The sequence below is a fragment of the Dermacentor albipictus genome, chromosome 8, assembly GCF_038994185.2.
Source record: "Dermacentor albipictus isolate Rhodes 1998 colony chromosome 8, USDA_Dalb.pri_finalv2, whole genome shotgun sequence".
Taxonomy (NCBI): Eukaryota; Metazoa; Arthropoda; class Arachnida; order Ixodida; family Ixodidae; genus Dermacentor; species Dermacentor albipictus.
This window is the reverse complement of record NC_091828.1, coordinates 26,874,629-26,899,747: the sequence shown is the minus strand read 5'-3', so window position 1 is coordinate 26,899,747 and position 25,119 is coordinate 26,874,629. Positions and strand designations below refer to the sequence as shown.

The window sequence follows — 25,119 nt, the reverse complement described above, 5'->3', positions numbered from 1 at the left end:
GACGCGTCTGTGGCCACATGCGAAACTTTTCGCAGGCGATTGCATCCCTGAAGTTGAACGCTGTCATTGCAAAGTGCCAGAAGCACTCTCGCCCATGCACGCTGACGAATCGAGAGCTATATGGGAAAGTTTGACGTTGTGACTACATCCGCGACAGTGTACAACAAAAAATACCAAACCTGTAAGCCACAGATTTTACGTAATGGGCCTTTTCTTTTACGTCTTGTCGTAACCACACTTCTCGCTTAGCTTGCCGACTCGCTGAAGGCTGCCAGGTTGCCGACGTTGAGGTGACTGGACATCGCGACCATTGACGCACCCGCGCTGGGGGAATTCAGTTGCATGCTACAGAGTGTTTTTCTCGTAATCGCAAGCAGCCCAAGAAACAGTGCGCAACACCACCATGGTCATGGTCAGATCTCCATACCTAAACTCAGATCAATTTAGGAGCAGTAGATCACGCTTGTCGCAACCGTAACTCTGCGACACTTTTTTGCTGCGTAGGAGCTGGCAAACCAGATACGGATGCTGAAAGCCAGAAAACGAGGAACAGGAAGAAATCAAAAATATTTACACTGCAAGCTTTCTTTTTCTTACAAAAAAGAAATCTTTAAGAAAAAAAACAATAATTCGTAGGTTTTGTTTAATGTCATATAGCCTAGAAGTGTTCACAGTTGCCCACTATACATGAAGGCGAAGTAATATTAAATTTACTCTTCAGCTCCGTAGCTTTGGCTGTCCTCTGCAGAGAAAATCATCTCCGGATATAGCTTAGTCATGTTTGCAGCCTGTTCACATCGAAACTGGAGCGAAATGACTTTGCCCCTTATGTCAGTGTTTTTGTCAAAGTAGACGCAACTCGTACGTACACAAGTAATTTCGCAATACTTTAGGCACATGATCCTCTTTATAAAGTTAAACACAATCGGTACTGATGACTAGCTTATCTACATTGTTCAGCCGCTGCGACAAAGAGGTAGCACGCAATAACATCATGATCAAGTGCATCCAACCTAATATTCACTCTCCAGCACCCGTCCTGGAAGTTTAAGGCAGCTCTCCTAGTCTTTGGATTACCGCAATAACTGGCGACGCTAAAACTTGCATTCCGTAAGCTTGGATTCTGTAGTCGTTCACTACATCAGGCAAGTCCGGCTCGTCCGGTACCAGAGCCTGCTTGGCTTTCTCATTCACGAGTCCACAGCACCGCCTGTAGTGGTTCACAACAAGTGTGTTCGTTGACACTTGGACGTGTTCACTGCCGTTCACCGCTTCTAAGACGTAGTGCACGCCGCCTACAATAGTGGCGCTGGTGGAGGCGATGTACTTGGAGCGTACATTATGTTCCCAGGGCGTGCGCTCGCGGACGACTAATACGCGGCTTAGCATCAGTGGCCTCTCCCACAAAGCGTTTCGTCTTGGTGGGTATTCATAGCAGAAGAACCAGTTTGGAGCAACCAAACTGCCCAACTTCTTTTTCTCTGTCGTGTTTTCCAATTCAACAACTGTCTGCGCAAGCGTTTTGTTGTCACTCGGAACTAGAAACTCATCGAAGTCGACGTGAACGGTGTATTCTGAAGTTGTCTTAGAGCGGTAGATGCAGTCCTGAATGGCAGCCATTTGTCCATAAAAAGCAACACGCGCTGCGTTTAGGTCAACATTCCATAAGTGAAAGCTGATGCTCACATTTGCACTGAACTTGATCAGCTGAAGAAGCGCTGCTACTTCTCTCGGTACATCTGTCAGATAAAGGTGAAAGTGCTCTATGCCCATGACGCTATAATAGGCGAAGAACTCGACAATCTGCGACAGTTGATTGTAGCCTTCGTATAAAGGCCCCACACATAGAGTGAGCAGAACTTTTCGGTCCCCATGTCTGGAACCGTGGTTACGACTAGAATAGTGCACATTTAGCCAGCGAAGGTAACTTCTGCTTCCTGTGGTGGCCAAGGCAACCCTAACTGGTACCGAGCGAATGTGGGGTGGATAGCGGCACGATATGAACGCGGTACCGTAGCTTGATTTCATGTGTTCAAACACATAACTTAATACGACAGGTGTGGAAATGGTGGAATTCTCGAAGTCGATATAGCAGGTCGTCCTCTGTTGTATCTTGTTGTGTTCTCCCTTGTGTGTGGGAGCTATGCTGATAATGTCTACCTGCCGAACGTCATTACTCGTGTTGAGAAACGCAGAGTAAGGAAACAAATCGTTCACTGCACTTTTGGGGAACGTCGAGTCATCTTCGTATGTGATTGTTCGGTTGTAATGTGCACTTGTGAGAAGTTTTTCACGGATGAACTGGTCGGAAAGTTTCAAGGCATTGGTCACTTGGCGATCGTACTTGTTTGGGCAGGATCGATTCATACGACGGGTTCCTGCAGTGAAGCAAATAAAATAATATACTAAGACAGGATTCAAACCCAAGCAGAAAATTGACAACGCAGAAGATATCATTTACGGCGACACTTCTAACTGTGTACCAAAATTATCGCGGCAGTTTTCACACACGTGCTACATTATCTCTGTGTGTTGCGGCATCGGTTCACTAGTAGCTACATCATGCATGGGTGGGCGTCATGTCCAGAAAACGACAAGAGTGTTCTCCAGTATCTATGCACTCAGCCACCTTCGTCAAGAAGTGTATAGGACCATAATTCGTATAGCAAATCCCATTTACTATCTGCGACCACAGTCAAAATTCAGCATCATTATCGTCTATAATCATCTCATTATAATGTTATGTCCACTGCAGCAGGAAGGCCTCTTAAGTTATCTCCGATAACTACTGTCTTCCGCAAGGTGAATCCAACATGCGCCTTCCATTGGCATTCATTCCCCGGTTCACCGGTTCGCCGGTTCGCCCTTCAATGCACACAAACTGCCCAGCTCCATTTATTTTGTGTTAATGTAAACTAATATATCGGCTATCGCTGTTTGCTTTCTAATCGACACCATAGCTTGCTGCCTCCTAAATTTACGCATAACAATTTTCGTTCCATCTTTCTTTGTGCGGTCCCTATCTCATTCTCGACCTTTGTTAACCTCTAAGTTTCTGCCCCATATGTTAGCACAGACAGAAAACAATGATTGTACACTTTCTTTTTCAACGACAGTGGTTAGCTCCCAGCGGAATTTTGTAATGCCCGCCGTGTGCGTTACAACCAATTTTTATTGTTATGTAAATTTTATTGTCGTGAGCTGGCTCCTTTGTGAGTAATTTATCTGAATAAACGTATTCCGGCAGATACTCTAGTATTTGCACATACACATACTCTGTTATCTCCACTGCATCATATGACTTCTGGATGTCTTCATAAGCCTTCGTATCAACAGGAAAAAAAAAACTTGCAGAACGCTTAAACTTCACCTTTAGCAGTGGAACACGGTAGCACTCAATGATCCCCGACTGCTTCTCACGCTTCCCGGCATTTGCAGCTTATGTATACTTAATGTTGACCGTGAAACGCTGACAGCGAACGCTGTGCACGAAAGGGAGCTTTCCGGTAGAAGCGCAACCTCTTGCGTGTGCCACTCCCCGAGGTTGTGCTAAGCCGCTCCAGGAAATTACATCATTTTCAGGTTTCTATTATTGTTTAGCACTTTTAATATTTCACTCTAAGCAGATTTAACAGAGAAGGCGTGTGCTATCGGTGTTATGTTTTATGACATTAGTTTGTGGGCTGTCGTTCCCTAAACTCAGCGCATAACACTGTCACGAATGCAGGACATGAGCAACTTTGTTCACATCATGGTCTGGCAATATAGCCCTTATATACCGCATGTCATATAGAAACTCGTGGCATATGCATATACCTAAATATGTACGAAAAGTTTTGCCGTTAAAATTACGCACCCGCTCTTCACACTCTGAACAACCTACGTTTTTCACAGTGGGAATACGTTCACAATGAATACGTAAGGTTGGGGCACCCGAGCAAGCGCATTCCATGCATGGCCCCAAAGACTCGCAACGATGGAACGACTACGGTTGGATGGCGACGACTGTCTGATGGTTATAAAATGATGACGATGGATTGACAGCGTGACGACACGTGCAGTGTCACAGTGGAAGCAATACTGCTAAATTACAACAGTGAAACGACTGGGCTGGCCCACTGATGACTCAATCACGAGGACGCATCCCGACAATTCGATGATGACTCCAGAGTGACGTTGGCAGGGGTCCGCACAACGTCGTTAAGAAATAACGACAACCATATGACGACAATGGAATGATGCCTCTGGAATGACGAAGGTGCTATGACGGCGACAGCTTGACGATGACGTCATGGGAACGCGTTAACACATTTAAAGTGATGACAATGGTTTGACGATAAAGGAGTGACGCAGGCAGCACGATGACAATATGGCGCTGATAAAATGATCAAAATACAATGACAACGACGACGTAGCAACGAGCGCATGATGACAATACTATGACAACGCTGGAATCAAGACAACCGTATGACGACGACCGCGAGGCGTCAACGAAATGACAATGGTGGGTGTAAAGGCCATGAATGGAAGATGGAATTACCGCAACCACGAGACGAAGAAAGTGTGTATGGACGTGACGATGAATGAGTTGGCGTTGGAGCTGTTCCCCGCACTTGCGTAGATCACCTGTCGCACGGAGCCGCTTCACTTTGCGCTATATCCAGTTTCGGTCTGCACCTTACACAGGCAGGAAATCGTACAAGACCGCAACCCGCAGCCAGCATCCCACACATGCCTCGCTTTGTACTATATTGAGTACTGCTCGGTCCTAAACCAACTGCAGGTTTACACTGCATCCAGGACGACAACCGTAGAAGAGAACAGCCAAAACGCGACATATACCTTATCACACATGCGCACTGTCCGAAGTTGCTGCGTAATCTGCTAGACAGCTGCAGCCAGCCCCCTAGAAGTGGCGAGAGACAATCAATGGGATTTACTTTACAATTTCTTATGAACCCATTTCACGATGAATGTCAAAGTTAACGGAAATATCCGTTAAGTAATGCAGCCGCAGACTGTATTGCAAAGTTCTTCACTTATATGTAGCAGTAACTTCGTTGCCTTAGTATTCTCACGGTACTTCACGCACTTTCCTAGATCTATGTGCATATTTATGTTTTTACCTATGTATGTTTATACCAAACAGTTTTGCCGTGGTAGTCCATGCTCGAATGGGTAGCACATTGGGCTTCTGGGCTAAGGGAACAGGGTTCGGAATCAACCATCCGATCAATTTGGATCACTGAGTATGTGAAAATGTGTACATACATGCCACTCTTGAACGAACCTCTTTCACCCTGATATGGATCCCTGTAGATGCAGGACTGGGTACGCACCGTAGTTCGTAGAACATGTTTGATGCCGACTTGGAGGGCTGCGCATGTGCCGTTCGGCGTGCGCTATAATTCAATGAACATCTTGATGACGACTTTGAACATTGCATTAGTGGTAATGCGTGCCGCTCTTCAATGAACGTCTCTGACACCAACTTTGGTTACTCAGACGACGAGGCTCCCTGAAGGACAGCAACCCGGCGCTTTAAGAGGCTGCGCCACAAATGCACTGTGTATGCGTCGCTTTTCAACAAACGTCTGCCGCGCCAACGCTTTAGGGAGCTGCGCAATGAATGGACGGGGTATGCGACGCTCTTCAAACACACTCTCGCCGACTGGGGCTACTGAGTATGCGCCACGGTCTGTGCGACAAGCGAGCGAGCGCTTCTCAGCGTTCGCAAGCACCGGCACGCCACGCTTCTGGTCTCGGAGGTCCCGCGCAGACTTCTCTGACGTGAACACAATGACTTGATGACGACTGTGTGAACGCAGTGAGGCGACGACGGGGGTATGACGACAACGAAATGAAGAATGTGGAACGATGAACATGGTATTACAGTAGTGGCATAGTCAGGATTAAATGACGACAGTCAGACCGTAATAGAATAATATGACGTATCTGGGAATCAATATCATGAATCGATGAAAGCGGTATGGCGACGAAGGGATCATGATAATAGAACAACGTCACTGAAATGATGACGATGGTCAAATGAGTGTGACGAAGATGGTACGATGGGAACGGCATGGCGATGACTGTGTGACGGAGGTGGCTCACCACGATGGCATGACAAGAGTCAGATGTCGAAGTTACATCAACACGATGTAACGATCGCGACAACATGACGGCGAAAGTACGACAACGAATACATGACGCCTGTAAGACGACCACACAATGACGAGGGTCGCTTGACAATGGCATGAGGACCATATGATAATGAGGAGTATGTGATTATAACGTCACAGTTGATTGTACCATAACATCTGTATGACGACTTTGCCGTGACGACGATCGCATGCCGAAAGTCAGATGAAACTGGTGTGAAGAGGATTACAGAACCACGACGGCATGAGGATGACTGCCTGACAACGGACGCGCGACAGCGATTATTTGACAGAGATGACATGGCAAGGCGGCATAATCAGGATTCAATGGCAACGCTATGATTACGATAGATTGGTAAATAGTCGTTGCCGTTGACAGAATGGCGATGTGGGTACGAGGACGACGGCATGACGAGGACTGTTAGAAAGCGATGTAATGACGAGTGTCGGAAGACAAAGCTGGAATGAGCTGGACGCAATGCCCACGATGGCATCACGACTACGCGATGACGAGGATGGCGTGAGAACGGCGTGAGGACAATGCGATGATGACGACCACGAGTTAGTGACCCAAACATTTAGACAACTTGCACCACTGGGTTAGAATAGAAATTATTTTAAGAGCATGATGAGTCAGATAAAGAAGCTAGAATGACGACGATAGCCGATGATGGCGGTGTAACAAGGAATGCATAACAACTGTGCCTCGACCGTCGCGTGACGACTACGGCATTGCGAGAAAGCTGGAATGACGATGATGTTACGACTATGACGGCATCACGACCGCAAACCCATGCCTATTTGCGAAACTACTGGAAAACTTCGGCCACTCGGTTCGGGATAGAAGGCGTGTCGACAGCGGCATGGTGATAGTCAGATGATAAATCTGAGAAAACAAGGCTTGAATGACCACGGCGGCATCACCACTCGGAGCACATACCCAGTGGCCCAAGCAAGTACAGAATTTACACCGCTGGGTAGGAATAGAACGCATGGCGGCGACAGCTTGACGAGATTCAGGTCACAAAGCTGGAATGACAATCCAATGAAAACGTTGCCATCACGATGGTGGTTTGACAAGGAATGCATGGCGACTGTGTCAGAGCAATGGCGTGGTGACGAATGTATTACGAGAGTCAGATGGCAAAGTTGGAATGATGACGGTGAAACGTTCACGACGGAATCACAAGGAGCGCATTCCTTGTGGCCGTTCCTAGTTACCAAAGTTTCTGGACAACTTGATTCACTGTGTTTGGGGTAGAAGGCGTGACAACAATGGCGTGGCGATAGTGAAATTACCAATCTGAAAGGGTGAAGATGGAACGACCATGTCGCCATCGCTACCAGGAGCACATTACCTAGTTACCGAAGCATGTAGACAACTTGAGCCACTAAGTCAGCTAAAGAAGACATGCAGATATATAGATAGAGAGTGAGATAGGCTTAAAACAGCTGAAGTATGCAAAGATTACTATTTACTTTGTATTTCTGAATTCACATTAGTAGGTTTAATATGATGATGATAGCACACCTGCTGGCTTATAACCATTGACCGAAGTTGACATCAAAGAGGCTTATTCAGAAGCAGCATAGACGGAGTCCCATATACCGAGTGCTCCAAGTCGGTGTCAAAGAGTTGCCTTGAACAGCGACACCTACTAAGTGCCGCATCTACAGTGAGCCGTGCCGGTGCGTAAGAGGTTTGTTGAAGAGTGGCAGGTGTGTACCCATACTCACTGACCCAAGTGGGCCCGATGGTTGTTTTCGAACCCTGCCCTCTCAGCACAGCAGCCCGATGTGTACGGACAAAGAAGCAGAGAAATAAATGCATAGTCCACAAAAGTGCGTGAATGCCCTGAGAATGCTAACGCATTCAATACTCTTTAGTTACAAACTAGTGAGTGAGCTATGCAGGTGTCTTAAATTTTTAACTATGCCTAAGATATGTCAGATTCCTTAGAGTCAGCGCCTGCTAGACAGCCGAAGACAAGAAAAAAAATAGGGATCTCTATACGCCAGAGAAACTGTCCATAATTGTCCCTGAAGATGTATAATATCACTGCAAAAAGCTGCTGCGAAGATATACACAAAAATCTTATTCAAAACTTTCGCTACACTGTTCTTGAAGAGAATACACATACTTTCCATAAGGAGAAACAGCTTATGCTCTTCTTATGCTCAAAGACATCGCCCTCATTTCTATAGAGTTAGCCCTTATTTACATTGAAAATAACTTCATGAACAGCATGTACGTATATCTGAAGCGCTATGGTATTGAAGAATTTGTTTACTAATATGTGTTTACACATGTGTTTACCTTCACCACACTTATAAGTTTATGCAGATACATGCCACATGCGCGCACTTATATTTCTGATAAAAGCAAATGTTGACCGTACCAGTCACTGAGACTTAAAGGGACACTAAAGAGATAAATGATTTCTTCTGTATCACTAAATTACCGTTCTACAACACCACTCTTACAGCGATAAGACGTTTGGTAAGCCAGAGACGTTTGGTAAGCCAGAAAAAGCGCAAGAACAAAATACGGGTGGCGACGCCTACTTAAGCTCCCGCACCTGGGGGCTGTGACGTCTTGGATTTTGATGGCATCTTCTAGGGCCTAGTAAATTATATAGCGGTACACATTGACTACATTGTGTTTTAAAGGAACGAAATATTAAACATGGAAAGTTTCGGGAGCCTTTGCTCAGGTAAAGCGGCCCAAATGCGAAAACATACTTTGGAATCTCTGACGTCACACTGACGTACCCTCATCGGGATTTTGGCGCGAAATTCAAATACTGATACTTCAACCTTGATTTTTCTAATCTAATAATCAAATTATTATTTTAATATGACTACCTGCGGTGTCCTCACACAATGCTTTATTAGTCCAGACTGATTTTTTGTTTCGCTTTAGTGCCCCTTTCAAGTATCGCGATACACCTGACACTGGTACAGCAGACCCTTCATATGACGGAAATTGTACGGTGCATGTGGTGAATTTTGTCGTAATTTGCATGTAGCATAACATATGCTATGTCTCCACCATACTGTAGCGCTTGTGGAACTTACAAGTAGCTCACCTAGTGTGATGTTACTGAGGAAATCGGTAAATATATTGCTCCATTTCTGCACATGAAGCTGGAAATAAGGCGTGTGCGCGTGAAGGGCAAAGATGTGCATAAGGAAAACAAAATGCTCAAGAACTGCGAAATGATACGTTACCAAACTAGACAGTTCGTCGAGCACGATTTGACAGACGTTACCAAACTAGACAGTTCGTCGAGCACGATTTGACAGACTAGTTGATGCGACATACTGAACAGAAAGAGTAGGCGTTGATGTCGTCTTCTCATTGCTGAATCAAACTACACGTCTAGGCCGGCAATTTAACAAAGGACCTCTTTAACATATGGCTGCAGTGAACAACACCGTTACATTTTTGTCAGCTGCAGTGCAAATGTCATAAGCTACATTCCTTTATACCGTATAGAAGTGTACGCATGAAAAATAGGTTGTTATGTAAACGAGTGGTTCAAGGAGAAAAATTACAACGGGCACCTTGCTGTTTCAATATACAGCCACAGCCACAGCCACAGTACTGTAGGTACTGTGGCTGTATTCTCCAGTTAGATCTTTTAGAAGTCGAGCCCACTGTACAGCTACGGAACGCCTTTACTTCCCCCCCTTGCGCTTTTGAATAAGGAACTTTGTTCGTGCATAGAACGTAATAAACAAAGAAATAGGCAAAAATATAATTGAATAAATAACTAAGTAAATCTCACCCATGTTGTAGCGGGCGATGGTACTTCAGAGATGGCATCGCTCATCTTTATTTGTTTTTATTATACTTTTATTGCTCAGAATACCTATTTTCGTAGATATATGTATAAGTTTCTTGGCAAGCAGTAAAACGCAGTTATTTCAGGGTTCGTGACGTCAATTTCAAGATTCTTGTTGTGTTGTCTTCGGCACTCCTGCCTTAGTAGTCGGTTAGTTCATGTATCGACACGATTAATGCCCGCAATAAATTTATGAGTATTTCGAGAACCCTGAAAATTTTAACCAAAATTGTGATTTGTTTTTCTCATAATGAATTTAGCTTTATTAGCACTCGGGAAGTGACTAGAACACAAGCAATTTACTCCCAGCTTGTCGTATTTATGCGTACACGCTTACTTTTACCTTAAGAGTGTAATCATAATGTACTGTTATCTTTAAAAAAGAATAGGGTGGAAACAAAAACTTTTGTCACTTAACTTGTGAAACGCATTAATCACAACAAATTTGGAAAGCAGTTTTTTGAATTACAATGTCATTTTCGCAGGCGTTCGTATGACTGACTGAATAAAGCGAAAGCCAAGGCAGTTTCTCTAGGTACCTATAAATCAGTCGGTACAAAAACGATCCAGCACAAACTTGTTCTATAAGAAATATGCCGAGACTATACCGGTTTCGTCAGCACATACAAACAAGAAAAAATAGTCAACTACGGCTTTTGGACAATTAAGCGATTTGCCATGTCTGTTGCGGAAGAGCCGCAGTGATGTAACATTTAATCAATTTAGTATGACTAAATTCACCTATGTATGGTGGTGCATCTCATTATTGCTTTTTAGACATATAACGACGCACAGTATACATACATACACAAGTCTCAGGAGATGCCGCTAAAGGCATCAATCTCCATCAATTTGCATCATCATCATCATCATCCACTTTTATTTCAATTAATTTATCATTTCTTTAATTCAATCAGTAAGTACAAGTAATTTTCCCTATGTTGTCTTTGGTGTGATTCTTTGTTGGCGTTTTATGATATCGTTTAGACTATGTTGTTTTTGGATGAAGCGCCAAACAGTACTAGAAACGAGCTCTTGGAGCACTGCTATGTTTCTATCATTTGTTTTTCTGTACATATTTTGTATTTTTATTTTTTTTAAATGTTTATGTGAAGAATGAGGAAAAATTCACAGGGTCTCGATGTTATCCCTAAGACAACTTGAAGGCGAAAGCCCAAGTGCCGATGCATTGAAGACGAATGTATGACGTACACATTCCTGTTGATTCGCTTAGATTATTTTGCTTAGGCGTGCCTCTTAATTCACTTAGTCATCCCTCTTAATCCCAAAGGTCGAGGGTTCGACTCCCACCATAGGTCAGGGGCTCGCAGGGGTTAACTTTAACGTAATTAACTGTGCCTGAATTACCTTCATTACCAGCATTGGTCGTGGGTTCGGCTCCCACCAGAGGTCGTAGGTCGTAGGTTCAAGTGCCTTAACTCTATCTGAATTCCGCCTTCATTAACGACAAAGGTCTTGGGTTCGCCAACCGCAAATTGTCGGGGTTAGACTCCCACCATAGGTCGAGGGCTAGTAGCCTTTTTATACCCTTCGCGTAGTCGACGCGTTTTCGCTCAAGGTCCAGTGACCAATGAGGGATACAAGGCTTTCACCTCAAGCTTTAGCTCGGGTCATCATCATCATCATCAGCCTGGTTACGCCCACCGCAAAGCAAAGGCCTCTCCCATACTTCTCTAACTTCCCCGGTCATGTACTAATTGTGGCCACGTTGTCCCTGCAAAGTTCTTAATGTCATCCGCCAACCTAACTTTCTGCCGCCCCCTGCTACGCTTCCCTTCCCTTGGAATCCAGTCCGTAACCCTTAAAGACCATCGGTTATCTTCCCTCCTCATTACATGTCCTACCCATGCCGATTTCTTTTTCTTGATGCTCCCGTCTAAATATATGTAGTAAGAGAATTAGTTTAGCTCGGCAACTGCTGCATCACATTTGATGAGGTTTGTTGCATTAAAGAAACTTAAATTCTAGTGACCCTATGTTTTCAATTTCCGATTTATATTGTGAACTTTTTTATCAGAAATTGGCAAAAATTGCAAATTTTCAGAAAAAGAATTTATCAAGTTTACAACTCTGCCACTCAGAAATTAAAAATGATATCAAAATTCAGTGAATCGCGTCTAATAGTACATCTAAAATGGAGAAAATAGGTATGTTACATATGAATCTCAAGATATTTAGTAATATGGGAATACAGCTTTTGCAAGATCCTTGTACAAAGAGTAACGAATACATGTAAAATGTCAATTGTCACGTCGGATTTGTCCGCTTTGGATGATATAATGGGTGCCGTTTGCAGAACTGTGATGTCTGTTCTTGATGCAGAGCTAATAATTTCTAAACTTGGTGCTTCTATTTATTTCGAACTGTCGAATTTTTGAAAATATTTTTCAACAATATACAGGCCATGAATTGAAATTCCGCTGCCAACAGTCTCTATAGTTTAACATTCACTCTCAAATGTAGCATATTTTATTAAAATTGGTCTAGGGGATATCTTAGAAGAGCATTTCCCCGTTTTACATGTATTGGCATAGGACGCTTCGCAGTTGTGCCCGAGCTAAAGCTTCCTCTTAATAACACTGAATATTGGTTATGGAACACTCATGTCTGAGCACAACACGCCAGAGCAAATAGAGGTAGTGTGCTGGTTCTTACAATTACACTCGTTACAATTACGTTCGTTGATTCTATTGTGTTTCTGCGACCGCAAGATGCAGTCGTTTCTAACAATTGAGTGCTGCTACAATTTTCAGTAGGAATATCAATGTGAAAGTCACCAATAAGAACGAGAGGCACATTCAAAATCCCCCTTGTTTAAAAAATTCTTCCAGATCCCACACAAAAACGATAATGGAACCAGACGGTAGGCGGTATAAAACTGTAATCGGGAAATTTTTACATTCTAATATTAATGACTCGAAGTCGCCACTGATAACGATGAATATTTCTTGTTGAATGAATGACAGTCCTTGATTTACATCCAAAGCGATTCTACCCGCTTCTGTGATTTGACCGCTAATGGATAAAGATTCATATCGCGGAAACTGAGTAATTATATTGTTGTGATTAAGCCAGGTGTGTGTATATATAATCGCATTGAATTCATGAGATAAAAATCGAGAAAAAAATTTACTGTATCATTTTTCTGAGCTTCTAGCATTAAAGCGAAATATAGACGTGCATGGTTTATCGGGAGCGTGATATGCCGATAGGGTGATATGGTTATTGCCCTTTTAGTTATCTTGTGTAGCGATTAAGTTCATGAATCAAGGAATTTTAACACTTAGATGATTTTAGCAAGGTCATCTGCGTCTGTCTTGGTAGTGCGGCTTCACTCGCGTTTGCGAACGACTTGCCGTATTTGCACCTCGAAAACACCACCACAACATCATCTTACTGATTCTTGGAGAAAGTAAAAATGCCTTTAACCTGATGGATGTTCGTTCATTACGTTTTTGTCAACAGCTCCATGAAAAACATGTAGTGGGCCATGCTGAATAAGCATCCACTGTTCCAGAGAGGTTCAAGAGAAACATCCAGACAAGATAATTGTTAATATGACACTAAACAGGTAAGAACTCGCGCGATACGTTGGCTTTCATTTCTTCAGAAAAGATACCTATCATGGTGACTACGGGAATGTGTGAGACATTGCATTTGGTCACCTAGACGGTGGAGATTATGACGTATGTAAGGGTGATGTCCTCCACGCAGAATCAGAACGGTGCCTCGGTGGGTCTTCAGCTTGCGGTGAAGGAGGAAGGGGATCAGTACGACGCAGACAGCGAATCCCAAAGTGGTCAACCGGAACAACTGCACAGAAGAAGAAATATATACAGCGTCGCATCCAGGAATAATTTCAACACAAATCAAAAGCTAGTCGCAGATAAATTAAATAGCGTCGCCTCGTGAAAGTTAGCTTCTAATCAAATGATAAGCTGCCGTGCCCCAGTATAGTTCTCCTCATCGCAGAAGTGCACTTGCTTGGTCGAATTAGTCACATATACTAGAATTAGCATTATGTCACGGAAAGAAAAGACAGGGACTAGGAAACGCACTCCAATAGAGCGGGTGTTAACTACCAACTGATTTTAACCCAGGAGAAAGCTAAACATCTATAAGCAAACTAATATCAAACCATCGTTCGCACTAATACCACAGCTCTGAACACGTGCATTATAATGTGTGCAAGTGCCCTATGAAAAATGACAATTTATCAATGATAAAAGGCGAACGTTTACTGATAATTGTCAGTGCTCTTTATCCAATGTTCGAAGCCTCCATTGTTTTCTTTTCAGTGCTATCACGGTTTTACACAGCCCAGCTCTTGTACTTCGAAAATAGGATACACGCGAAGTTCATACTAGGCAGAGCCATCTGGCTACTGTAGCCATACTTCATGTTACTTCTGTGGTCACGCGCACTCTCACTGAAGCATTGGTCACTTAGGCCAATGAATGAAGATTCCTTTGCTCAGGCTCGAAACGAGAGAAAAGATCCACCATTCAGTCACCTTGGAATTAGCACTTTCATATGGCAGTAGTTTGTACAGGAGCGTGCAATAAACGCCCATCCCATATGCCTTGTTGCGCTTCAAATGATGAATAAAGCCATGTAAACTGAGTTGTCTTTAGCCAAGCAAAACGTTTTAAACAGTTGAGACGCATGGTAGTCAAAGAAATTGACAGTGCCAATAACATTGCGTTCAGGCTCTTATCCAAAACCCAAGTAAACAACGGCAAGGCAGCCATCGACATGCCAACAAATACTCACAACTACACAGTTAGCTATGCGATTCTGAATCCATTTGTCAAAAGGTGATTAAAGTATGTTAAAGTAAAATGGCCGCACCGCCAGCTCGAGCCTTGCTATGTGAGGTGCAAGCGGATGTTTTAGTCGAAGAAAATTTACGTATTGATTTTGGGCTGCCGACTTGGTAGATCTACATCAAATTTTCAGTTTACATTTCAGGAACTGTAACGGAAGGTCGGTGCCATCAATCATGGCTATGGCAAATAGGCTATTTTCGTCTTAGCAGTGACAGATGGCGCCACCGTGCGGCCAAAACATAACAGCAAGCGCCGCACCAAAAAGAAATCATAAAAGAACACCCAAGTGTTTTTCTTTTAGGCGCGACTAACAAGCAATGCTCGAGAACACGGTGAATAGCTGTTTACTGAGAGCTGCTTCAATTGTGCTTCAGCAATCACCTGCAGTGCTCGCCGCTACCGTCGTGGCTTCAGCACTGCTTTTTCTTGAAGGCGCAACAAGTGTTAATTTTTTTTTTCGCTCGAGCTTTGCGGTTGTGTTTGGAATTTCACTATAGCTTTGCAATACTCGACGGCATACTGAATCTAGGGAAGCCTTTATAGGGACCTAGTGTACAGCTGGCGTCATGTACGTCCGCTTAAGAAATAAACACCTGAATGGTTGGCGGCAGCCGCAAGTAAAACTGTACTACTGTATGCTATTCCGATGTTGTAATACAGACTGGCGCTTCGCGTTGTTCCGTCATATCTTACGGACAAGCTAAAAAACCTTAATATAAGCATAAAGGGAATTTGTGGGAGGACAGATGGCGTGTCTTAATGCCCAATTATACAAAAATAAACATTATGATTGTAAGATTAAGTACTTGAAGCGAATGTGTAAAAATCTGTATTGTAAAGCAGCTGCCACCAGATTTCAAGTGCAGCAAATCACAACGTGTAAGCTAAGGGAAAGCCGTGTTTAAAGACGGCAGTATAATGCTCGGAGTGGTGAGAATTGATAAATTCAGTGCGCAGAACCAGCTAGGGTAGAAAATCTCAGGGGAGTAACACATGCATGCTTAGTTCGTTTAAATAGGCTGAATAATCTGATTTTCAACTGTACGCGCGTTTGCAGTACAGCGTATTCCTTCTTCGTTTATTTCGAACATATATTTAAAGAATTGCATAGAGAGCAAAACAGTAGTGGAACTGTTGACGTGGTTTACATGAGGAAGTTTAAGTTTCTTCTGCGACAAATGGCAATGTAACATGAACCAACTTTTCAATTAACATAATAGGGCACGTGCTCGAGATGTGCAGATGATGCCCAGCAGACATAAAGGCAGGCCTCCTTAGGAGAAATCATAATACTAGCAGCACTTTCCACACACCACTCATCAAAATAAGGTACAAATCCACTGGTTTTAACCATAGGAACATTCTTAACTGCTTCATGGTTTTCTGATATGGCAGGCTATAAATGAAATGAAACAGCATTTTATTTTCCGACCTACTTTACGGCCCTATATATGACAAATTGTTCTGCTTAACAAGCGTGGATGCTACACTCCTCAGCTTCCATTTTGAAGTTACCGTACGTGCTCTGAAACAAATTAACGCTATATAGCGAATGTTTTTTACTAGCTACCTTGACATTTCACATTCTGATTTCTCAAGCAGGTTATTTCTGCCTCTTGCATAAATGCGCCTGAAACGACGGGCGCTTAAAAATTATACGTGGGCTAAAAAATAAAGAAATCAGGTGGTCTTTCGCGTAATAACATCATTTGAAAGTAAACCTGATCAAAGGATGTGCACTAAGTTTCACTAACTGGAGCGAATTTCGGTGAGGCGTAGACAGATTGTCACCTTTCTCATGACGATGGCTTCCTCTGGCCTCTTGGAGGCCTTCTTCCTGTTCCCAGAGTTTTCCTTCTTCTAAAGGAGGAAGACCAGGCTGGCATAAGCTCAGAATCTCGTTGAGAGCACAACCAGAAACTAGCCGAGCGGTGTTGTTGGCCACTCTTGTGAGTCCTGTCTGCAGTCGTTGTCTCCGAGGAGCGTGTTGTGGCCCCACGTGCTTCCGGTTGAAGCTATCTGAAATATCCGTACTAAGGACACTCCCTGTTCAGCGTAAAATGAACATGAAAAGCCAGCGCGTTCGTCTTCTTCCTTCAAAATTCTGCCACGTACCCAGGAGCAGAGGATTGACTGTGGTTCTCAGTGGAAACATAATATAAACGTCTTGCTACCCGTTAACGTTTTCCTCTGTACTATTCATATTTATTTAAATGTGAATATGAATTATTTTTCTGATTTAATTTCTTGAATAGTCGTCATGCCAATTTTGACGAAGATGCTATATTGCGAAAATAATGCGATTAGTTGCCTGAGCGTTGAACGTGGACATCACATTCCCAGGCACTTCATCTTCCTTTTACAGCAATGAACGACATCACAAATTTGTAAAATGATTACAAGAATTTCGTTCCATCATGACGCATTTAGTATATCCTAAATAATATGACAAACATAAATGTTCTTGATATTGTGGATTTGTGTGTAAAAGAACGCTGAATACTGGAGTGTACTTGATACACATTCGGGACTTGACTGAGAGCCAGAAAGAACGCCGACAGAAAGCAGAGTTCATTCTCCTTTCCTGATTTCTCGCCACCGTTTTCCGAATGCTGTTCTACAATTTTAGTCTTCAGAAGCTATGCAGTATGGCCGCAGCAACAGGGCAATAGTTAACGCGTTTGATAATTTTAAAAGCATCCACCAGCTTATGCAGATTGGGATTTCATTTCCGTGCGTAGATTTTTTTTTTGTCACGAGCCCATTTAGTTGATATTGCCGCAATGTCAGACACTCAAAACTAAAAGCACACTGTCATAATATATGGTACGCGGGAGTGGAAACATAAACATACGAAGACAGTGCGCCGTGCGGGGGCGAAGAGGACAGTGAATCTTGGCAACTACCCGCAAGAGGACCATCATCATCATCGACACCAATTTGGGAGCGCCAGCAGTGGCGCCTCAAAAAGCGTGGCGCGAGAGTGTGGCCCGTGGCCCGTGGCGTGAGCAGTGCGCGAGGTTCGGCGGTCGACGGAAAACAGCTTCCTCGCTGGGCGTCTGGCCCATAGGAGCTATCGCCGGCCGCGCCAATACGCCACACCTGAAGCAACACTGTCGCCCGCTGGGAGGTTACCTCGCCCCGCTCTTCCGCTGGGCACTGGTCCAGGAGGACTGGCGGTCCGGAACCGGAGTGCTCGAGCGTTCGGGTGAGCGGCCACAGGGCTACCCCGCCAGCTGTGGACGCGACCCGGTGACTGCGGCCGGCTACCTGAGCCCCGCGAGGTGGTCCGACCCGGCCGCCCAACCCGGCTGTCCGACCCGCCGGCCGACACTGTTGTCCGACCCCGCTGGTCACGGCTGTCCGACCCGCCGTCCGACACTGTTGTCCGACCCCGCTGGCCCACATCGGTTCAACGAGGTCTCAGACACGGCGACACACGCTTCCGCCGGAACTGTAGGCCAATCATAATCCACCGATCCATAGATATAGTGCATGTCGCCTATGAGGCATTTTGGGACATTGTCACGTGTGTGTGCCGTTATCTGTGTCGTGTACGCCAATACAAGTCTGATGTGTGTTTTTGCTTCCGCGTGCTGCTTCTCCCTTTTTCTGGAGTGATCTGGCCCCAATAACATCACAGACATATCCGCGGAAACAGTAATATAGACCATCTTTTATTACTGTGCACTAGGGACTTCCTCTTTTTAGTTGTGTTTTCTTCAAGTGCCGATATATGGAGTGTTCCAATTCTGGCCAGCATCGGAGACAGCATGGAGGAAGGAAAAAAATTTGGAGGTAGCGTTACGTGATTCTTCTAGCCCCGGCAATGCAACCTCTACAGAAGCCGCCCCTCCCGATCATCGGGCCTTGTGCGCAGTACCTTTTAGGCAGGAATAGGTCCACAACGATTAGTGGCTTAGTGGCACCTGTCATAAATGCACCGACGCGTGTAGGAAGTACAACACGTGGGTTTCTGCTACCACGGGCGTCGTCCTTCGCTTCAAATGCGTTCCCTTGAAACGTCCAGAAAGACCGGGGAGCCAGACCCATGGCGACATAATTTTCAAAGCATCACTTGCGCTTACCACTGAAGGAAGTCGGCGCTGTCACCTCGAAAACCGTCCTGAGTATGCTGGCCCGAGCGTGGTCTATTGTTTCGTCAAATCAGCTCTACGGGTACCTCAAACTCCGGTGCGAATTTTCTTGCAAATTTCGTTGCGCTTTCTAGCACTTATGTAGGATGACACGATCTTTCGCCGGATAGTTATTTGTCACGTCTTTGCTTAGTAAACGTATTGTCGTGCGTCTTTCATTGGGAAATAAATAAATAGCATTATTCTGGGGCGCTACTACGTAAAGCTATTCCAAACTTTTCTATTCCAATTCTGCAATTAGTCCGCCTTCATTGTTCAAACATTTTCGGGCCACCTCCAATTCGCCTGCCTTTCATGCAACGTCACGAAAACCGCGGAAACGAACCATCTAATAATATGTATGCACACTGATTATGCATGATTGGATTGAAAGAAAAATAATTATTTCTGATTCGACGCGTCATTCGCCATAATACTGTGCTGTTGATCAAGCGTTTTCGGGCTGCGCCGTCTTCGCCTCTCTGTAAAGCGACGTCACTGAACGGGAAAAACTCACCGCGTCAAAGCTACATGTACGCGTTAGAGGCGCAATAATATGGCGAATGAAATTGATTTCTTTTAATAACCGGAGACTGTCGCGTTCCGAAAGGAATAGAAGATCGCTGCCCGCCGATCGCTCCGGTGCTAGCTACTCTGAACGGCCGGGGAGAATGAATTTGTTTGCATATAATCAAAATTTTTCGGGGCAGTATAAGTAATGGAGCCCTTTCGGCACGTATACGACATCATTTTGACAAATCTTCTTTGCTGAGGATTCATTCTAGCCGCATTTTTAATGTTGCATTGCACGCCGACGCGATTTTCGACCAGCGACGCAAACCGAAGTAAAGGAAATGGACCAATATATTATGCTAGCACCACCTTCCTCATTCTGTTATCTACTTTCACTGTGACGGCTCGGCCCTATCAAACCCTGTCGACCTGAGAGTGCTTCTCGCTTCTTTTCAGCCAATTCTACGAGAAAATCTGTAGATGTAGGCAATGTTATTCGCATCCAAAGAAAGAAATATGACCTGCTATGAACCAGCAGTACCTTTCTTTGGCCTTTTCAAACAACGCTGCGGGTTACCGCCCGATGCTTGCATCGCTCGTTACGCAACTTTGACGTCAGAAGATTAGAATAAAAACATATTGGAATAGTTTTACGTTATAGAGCCTCCGTACTTTGAATGCCAAAGTCGTCGCCGTTCCTTGACATTTACGTGCACTATTTTGTAAGATTCTGTGGTGCGACGTCCTTCCGCGGTTGAGACGTGCCTATTGAGTTCTCAGTGGTCTGTTGAGAGGCAGAAGGCATTGAGCAGAACGACAGCATCGACTGGGATCGTCTGCCATAACGGTGGGCCGGCATGACCTCAAATATTGTCGGGGTCCCTGGCTCACCAGTCCATGGCTGGGTGGCATCGTCGGGACGAACTTTTTTCGCACTGAACAGTAGTCGCTGCAGACCCTGGACGCTCGCTTCAGCTCCTGCACATAATTGCAGAGGCGAAAAACATCTGATTGCTTCTCGAAAGATACTCCCAAACGCGACGAATCGCCGTCGGAAGGGCAGCTTGGTTGCCTGCACACGTTTGCAAGGCGAAAAGTTTCCGCGTTTGCCAGAAACCGCCCCGACGCGTGACCAGTCGTCCTTTAGGGGGTCGTCACGGGTTGTTGGGCATAATGACCGCGCCTTCGCTCGCTACTGCATTGACGCCTGTTTGCTGCTTGCTGAAGCAGCGAACCACGTGGTGGTTCGGTGCTTTACCTGACTGACATAACACGGAATCGACTGCCTCACACACTTAAATTTCTTCACTCAATCTCGGCGTGTGTTTCCCACGCCGAGTATGTGCGCATACTCCGAAACCGCCGTAGCATAAGAAATGAAAGCGAGCCGACTAAAGCTACCGCATGCCTATCCCGTGAGGGCCTATTCCTATCATCCCATTCCTCGAAGTTGTTTATGACTAGGCTTCAGAATTGTCACGTGACGTTTCCTCGTACTACTTTACTGCCTCCAGAGCGAACTAGGCAGCCGAGACAGCTTATACGGCAAGTAATGAAACGCATGTCGAAGTGTCTGGAAGACGCTGCCGCGAGATTACTTCACCTCGAGGCAACAAGAAATGTTGAGAAATGCACACATTATCTCCGTATTTTAACTCTTTACGATATCGAAGCTCTGAAAGACACGTATTGATTGTATAAGAGCACATGAAAGCATCCCTACTTTTTCTTCGGCGCAAACGACCTTCACGTTGAGTTTCCAAGTCTGCTGCTAACGCTGCTAGATTGGGGAAGTTGGACTCGCTCGCGGAGCTGACCATCATCCGTGGCCCATACGAGGGTGCCGCTGGCCTCGATTGCGACGATGCCACGTAGAATCATCCGCGCTTTGAGTGGAGCAGACGACGCAAGTAGGATGCCACGGGCTCGAAAACGAACATTTAGGCTGAAAATAAATATACGAGCTGATTGTTAGCAGCATAAATATATAAAAATCACACAGCCTGGGGCCGTATAACGTAAATCTATTCCAAAATGTTTTTATTCCAATCTCCTGACGTCAAATTTGCGTAACCACCGACGCAAGCATCGGGCGGTCACCCGCTGGGTTGTCTAAACAGACCAGTAAAACGCTCTCCTCGTTTATAGGAGGTCACTTTTGTTTGCTTCAAAAGCCAATAACGTTGAACTACGTTGAGCGGCTTGTCGCATCTAATTGGCTGACAAGAGGTGAGGAGCGCGCTCAAGTGGAGAGGGATTTGATGGGGCCGAGCCACTGCACTGAAAATTGATAACCGTACGAAGAGGGTGGTACCGCCGTCTGCGATTGGTCCGCTTTCCCCTACTTAACTCGCGGTTGCTGGTCGAAAATCGTGGCGGCATGCAACGAAAGCTTAAGAATGACGCTAAAATGGATCCTCAGCAAAGAAGAGTTGGCGGAACGATGTCGTTAACGTGCCGAAAGTGCTCGAAAACGTACGCAGCCACGCAAGAAGTTTTATTATGTGGAAATAAACCCATGCTTTCCGGTACGTGGGTGCGAGTTGCCAGTTCCTCGGCGATCGGCGGCAGCCATCTTTTATTCCTTTCGGAACGGGGCAGCCTGCTGCTATTCAGAAGAAAAGTCAGTTTTGTTTGGCATATTAATGCATCTTTAACGCGTACACGTCAATTTGAAGAGGTGAGTTTTTGTGGTTTTGTGACGTCGCGTGACAGGCAGGTGAAGTGGGTGCAGCCCGAAAGCTTTTCACCAATAGCCGAGGGCTAACGGCGAAAAGGCGTCGAATCAGAAATAACTATTTTGCTTTTGTTCGTCAAATCATGCATAATCAGTGTGCACACGTCATATCATATGGGGAGCTATCGCAGTTTTCGTGACGTCCCGTGACGTACAAGCACAGTGGGGGTGGTCCAAAAAAGTTTTCAACTAATCAAGTGGGGCTGATCGCAGAATGGGAATAGAAATGTTAGGAATAGTTTTACGTTATAGCGCCCCTTAAGCACTATAACGTAAGCCTATTGCAATATATTTTTATTCCAATTTCCTGAAATCAAATTTGCTTAACCGCCGATGCAAGCATAGTCCGGTGACCAGCAGGGTTTTCTGAACACACCAATCAAACGCTCTCCTAGATTATAGGCCCTCACTTTTCTTTGGTTTAAAAACGAATAATATTGCCTACAGTCAGCGGCTTGTCTTATCTAAGTGGCTGACAAAAGACGAGGACTACGTTCAAGTAGAGAGGCATTCGATGGGTCTGCGCCAGTGCACTGAATATCGATAACCTGATGAAGAGGGCGGTGCCCGCGTCTTCGATTTGTCCGCTTTCCCTTACTTACCGTGAGATGGCTGGTCGAAAAGCGCGGCGGCATGCAACGGAAACTTCAGAATGCCGCTGAAAGGAATGCTCAGCAAGGAAGAGTTGGCAGAGTAAGGTCGTAAACGTGCCGTGAGCGCTCCAAAACGTTACACGGCCACGCAGAAAGTTTTATTGTACGCAAATCAACCCAAGCTCCCCGGCATGTGCGAGCAGCCAGTGGTTGAGTGATCGACGGCAGCCATCTTTGATTCCATAGGGAACGGGGCAGCCTGAAGCTATTCAGAAAAAAATGAAGTTTGTTTCGACATAATAATGCATTTTAATGCGTACACGTCACTTTGACGAGGTGAGTTTTCGCGGTTTTGTGATGTCGCGTGACAGGCAGGTGAAGCGGGTGCAGACCGAAAACTTTTTACCAAGAGCCGAAGAATAATGGCGAAAAGGCATCGTATCAGAATTTACTATTCGTTTTTTTGGTCCAATGTTGTATAATGAGTGTCTTTACGTCATATCAGACGGGAAGCCATCGCGTGTTTTGTGACGTAGCGTGACAGACAGGTGAAGGCGCGGGGGGGGGGGGGATTTATAAAAGTTTTTGACTAATCGCGGAGGACTGATGGCAGAATTGGAATAGAAAAGTTTGGAATAGGTTTACGTTCTAGCGCCCGAAAGGAAAAGCCAATGTAAATGGTTACTCTTCTCGAGCAAACCATTGCTTGCTGTCATTTGCTGTTGCCTTTTAGATACCAGCGCTCCTGCCAAACTGTACTGCGCCAGGATGTTGCAGCAGGTATACATCACCAGCGTCAAAGGAAGAACCGTTGGTGCGGCGACACTTTTTAAACCGCCAACAGACCGTAATATGTTGACTGCATGGGAAAATGCTATCCGACGTGAGAAATTCACTGTTACACGGAAAACATAGATCGATGATGTTCACTTTATCCCAGCGTAGATGTCCACTCCTTACCAGAATCTTAGGAAACTGGAGACAGAACAAAGGTGAAGAACCACTGAATTTTTAACACTTCGGAACATGACTTGAGTCTAAGTGCAGAAAAAACTCGCAGTTCTACGCGGCACATGCAGCACAGTCACAGCATAAGCTGGAGAAGCTGCTCCACAGCCTCTTAAGACCCCTTGGATAATACATGGCACATTACCTTCAAGACTTCTTTTTTGCAAATTCGCTCATAAGTAAACTGTAAAATGGCTTACTGATATTCTTATCGTGCGCTTTGGAGAAATTTGACACTAAATTGATCTAGGCCTCCGTGTCATCCCATATGGGCGAGACAGCCTTGAGGTGTCTTTTTAAATCACTTACATTGGGGAAAATTCCAGATCGCGCAGCAAAATCGCAATGTTCTGCACGTAGTTCCACCTTCAACTGAGCGTTTAGGCAATGAAATGCTGTTTTTATCGCATAAAACATGAAATGATGCTGACAGTGAATTTATTTTCACATGCATGAAGACGCGGCTTTTAGCAGTTAACCATCGTATGTAAAACTTAAAGATTGTTTTCACGTTCCTAACACAAAAGCAGGCACTAAAAACCACCTTCGAAGGGACGCTCAATGTTAATATTAGGTCAACGTGGACTGTTGAAATACCATCCCAGAAACCACGAAACGCTTGTTTCATGCGAAGAAGAGACTTATTTTAAGAGAAAATGCGTTCTGAAGCGTCCGCGTACCTCCAGCGCAGTTCAAATCGCCCGCTCTCCAATCCGGGAGTGGTGACGTCATGATCTCATAGCGACGTTGAGCCGTGGGTGAGTAAAACTGCGCCCGCAGACAGCGCTACGGGTTTCCTGTGCAAAACGCAAACGCGCGGCCAGAAACAGAGCCAAGACAGCGCAGACAGCAGCGCGAAAGCGCGCGACGATAAGCTGGTTGTTTATTTTATGACGCCAACTTTGACGCTCGCTGCAATGGACGACCGTGACAACAATACATTGGCTCGCGATGCTGGGCTCGACTTCAACGATTTAAGCCCTGATGAACGTGACCTGATGCTGAGGGCTCGCGCTGCCGGCGTCGTTGCGTACTGCTACGACGGCAACTGTATGTCATGGCTGTACATATTCGCACATTTGTAGCTTTTCCTTCGTGGAAACCAAATGCTGCACTCACCGAGTTGACCTTCGACCTGTAGTTGTTCTTGCGCTTCGGAGAATGCAGGCAAGACCGACGGAACAGCGCTACGGGAAAGCATTGCTTTGAAAGGCACTCCACACGACTCCAGTAAGTCGGCGTTGAACTCGTAATCCTTTGGACGAAAGTGCAG

At 45.1% G+C, this 25,119-nt stretch overlaps 1 protein-coding gene across 1 annotated transcript; it reads right to left on the bottom strand.

Moving 5' to 3' along the window:
• Nucleotides 1-888: 888 nt before the first annotated feature.
• Nucleotides 889-16,961, bottom strand: LOC139048395 (uncharacterized). Its single transcript, XM_070522768.1, has 3 exons — nucleotides 16,651-16,961; nucleotides 13,696-13,843; nucleotides 889-2,378 (listed from the first exon to the last, which is right to left on the bottom strand). Exons 1-3 carry the CDS (start codon nucleotides 16,657-16,659, stop codon nucleotides 1,048-1,050), a joined length of 1,488 nt encoding a protein of 495 aa, XP_070378869.1. The 5' UTR covers nucleotides 16,660-16,961; the 3' UTR covers nucleotides 889-1,047.
• Between the last annotated feature and the right edge of the window lie 8,158 nt (nucleotides 16,962-25,119).

Excerpts from the sequence above, each read along its gene's own strand:
- LOC139048395 (XM_070522768.1), bottom strand. Across the intron at positions 2,379-13,695 it reads TCATAATCTCCACCGTCTAG|GAACCCGTCGTATGAATCGA; the intron begins GTGACCAAATGC and ends GCTTCACTGCAG.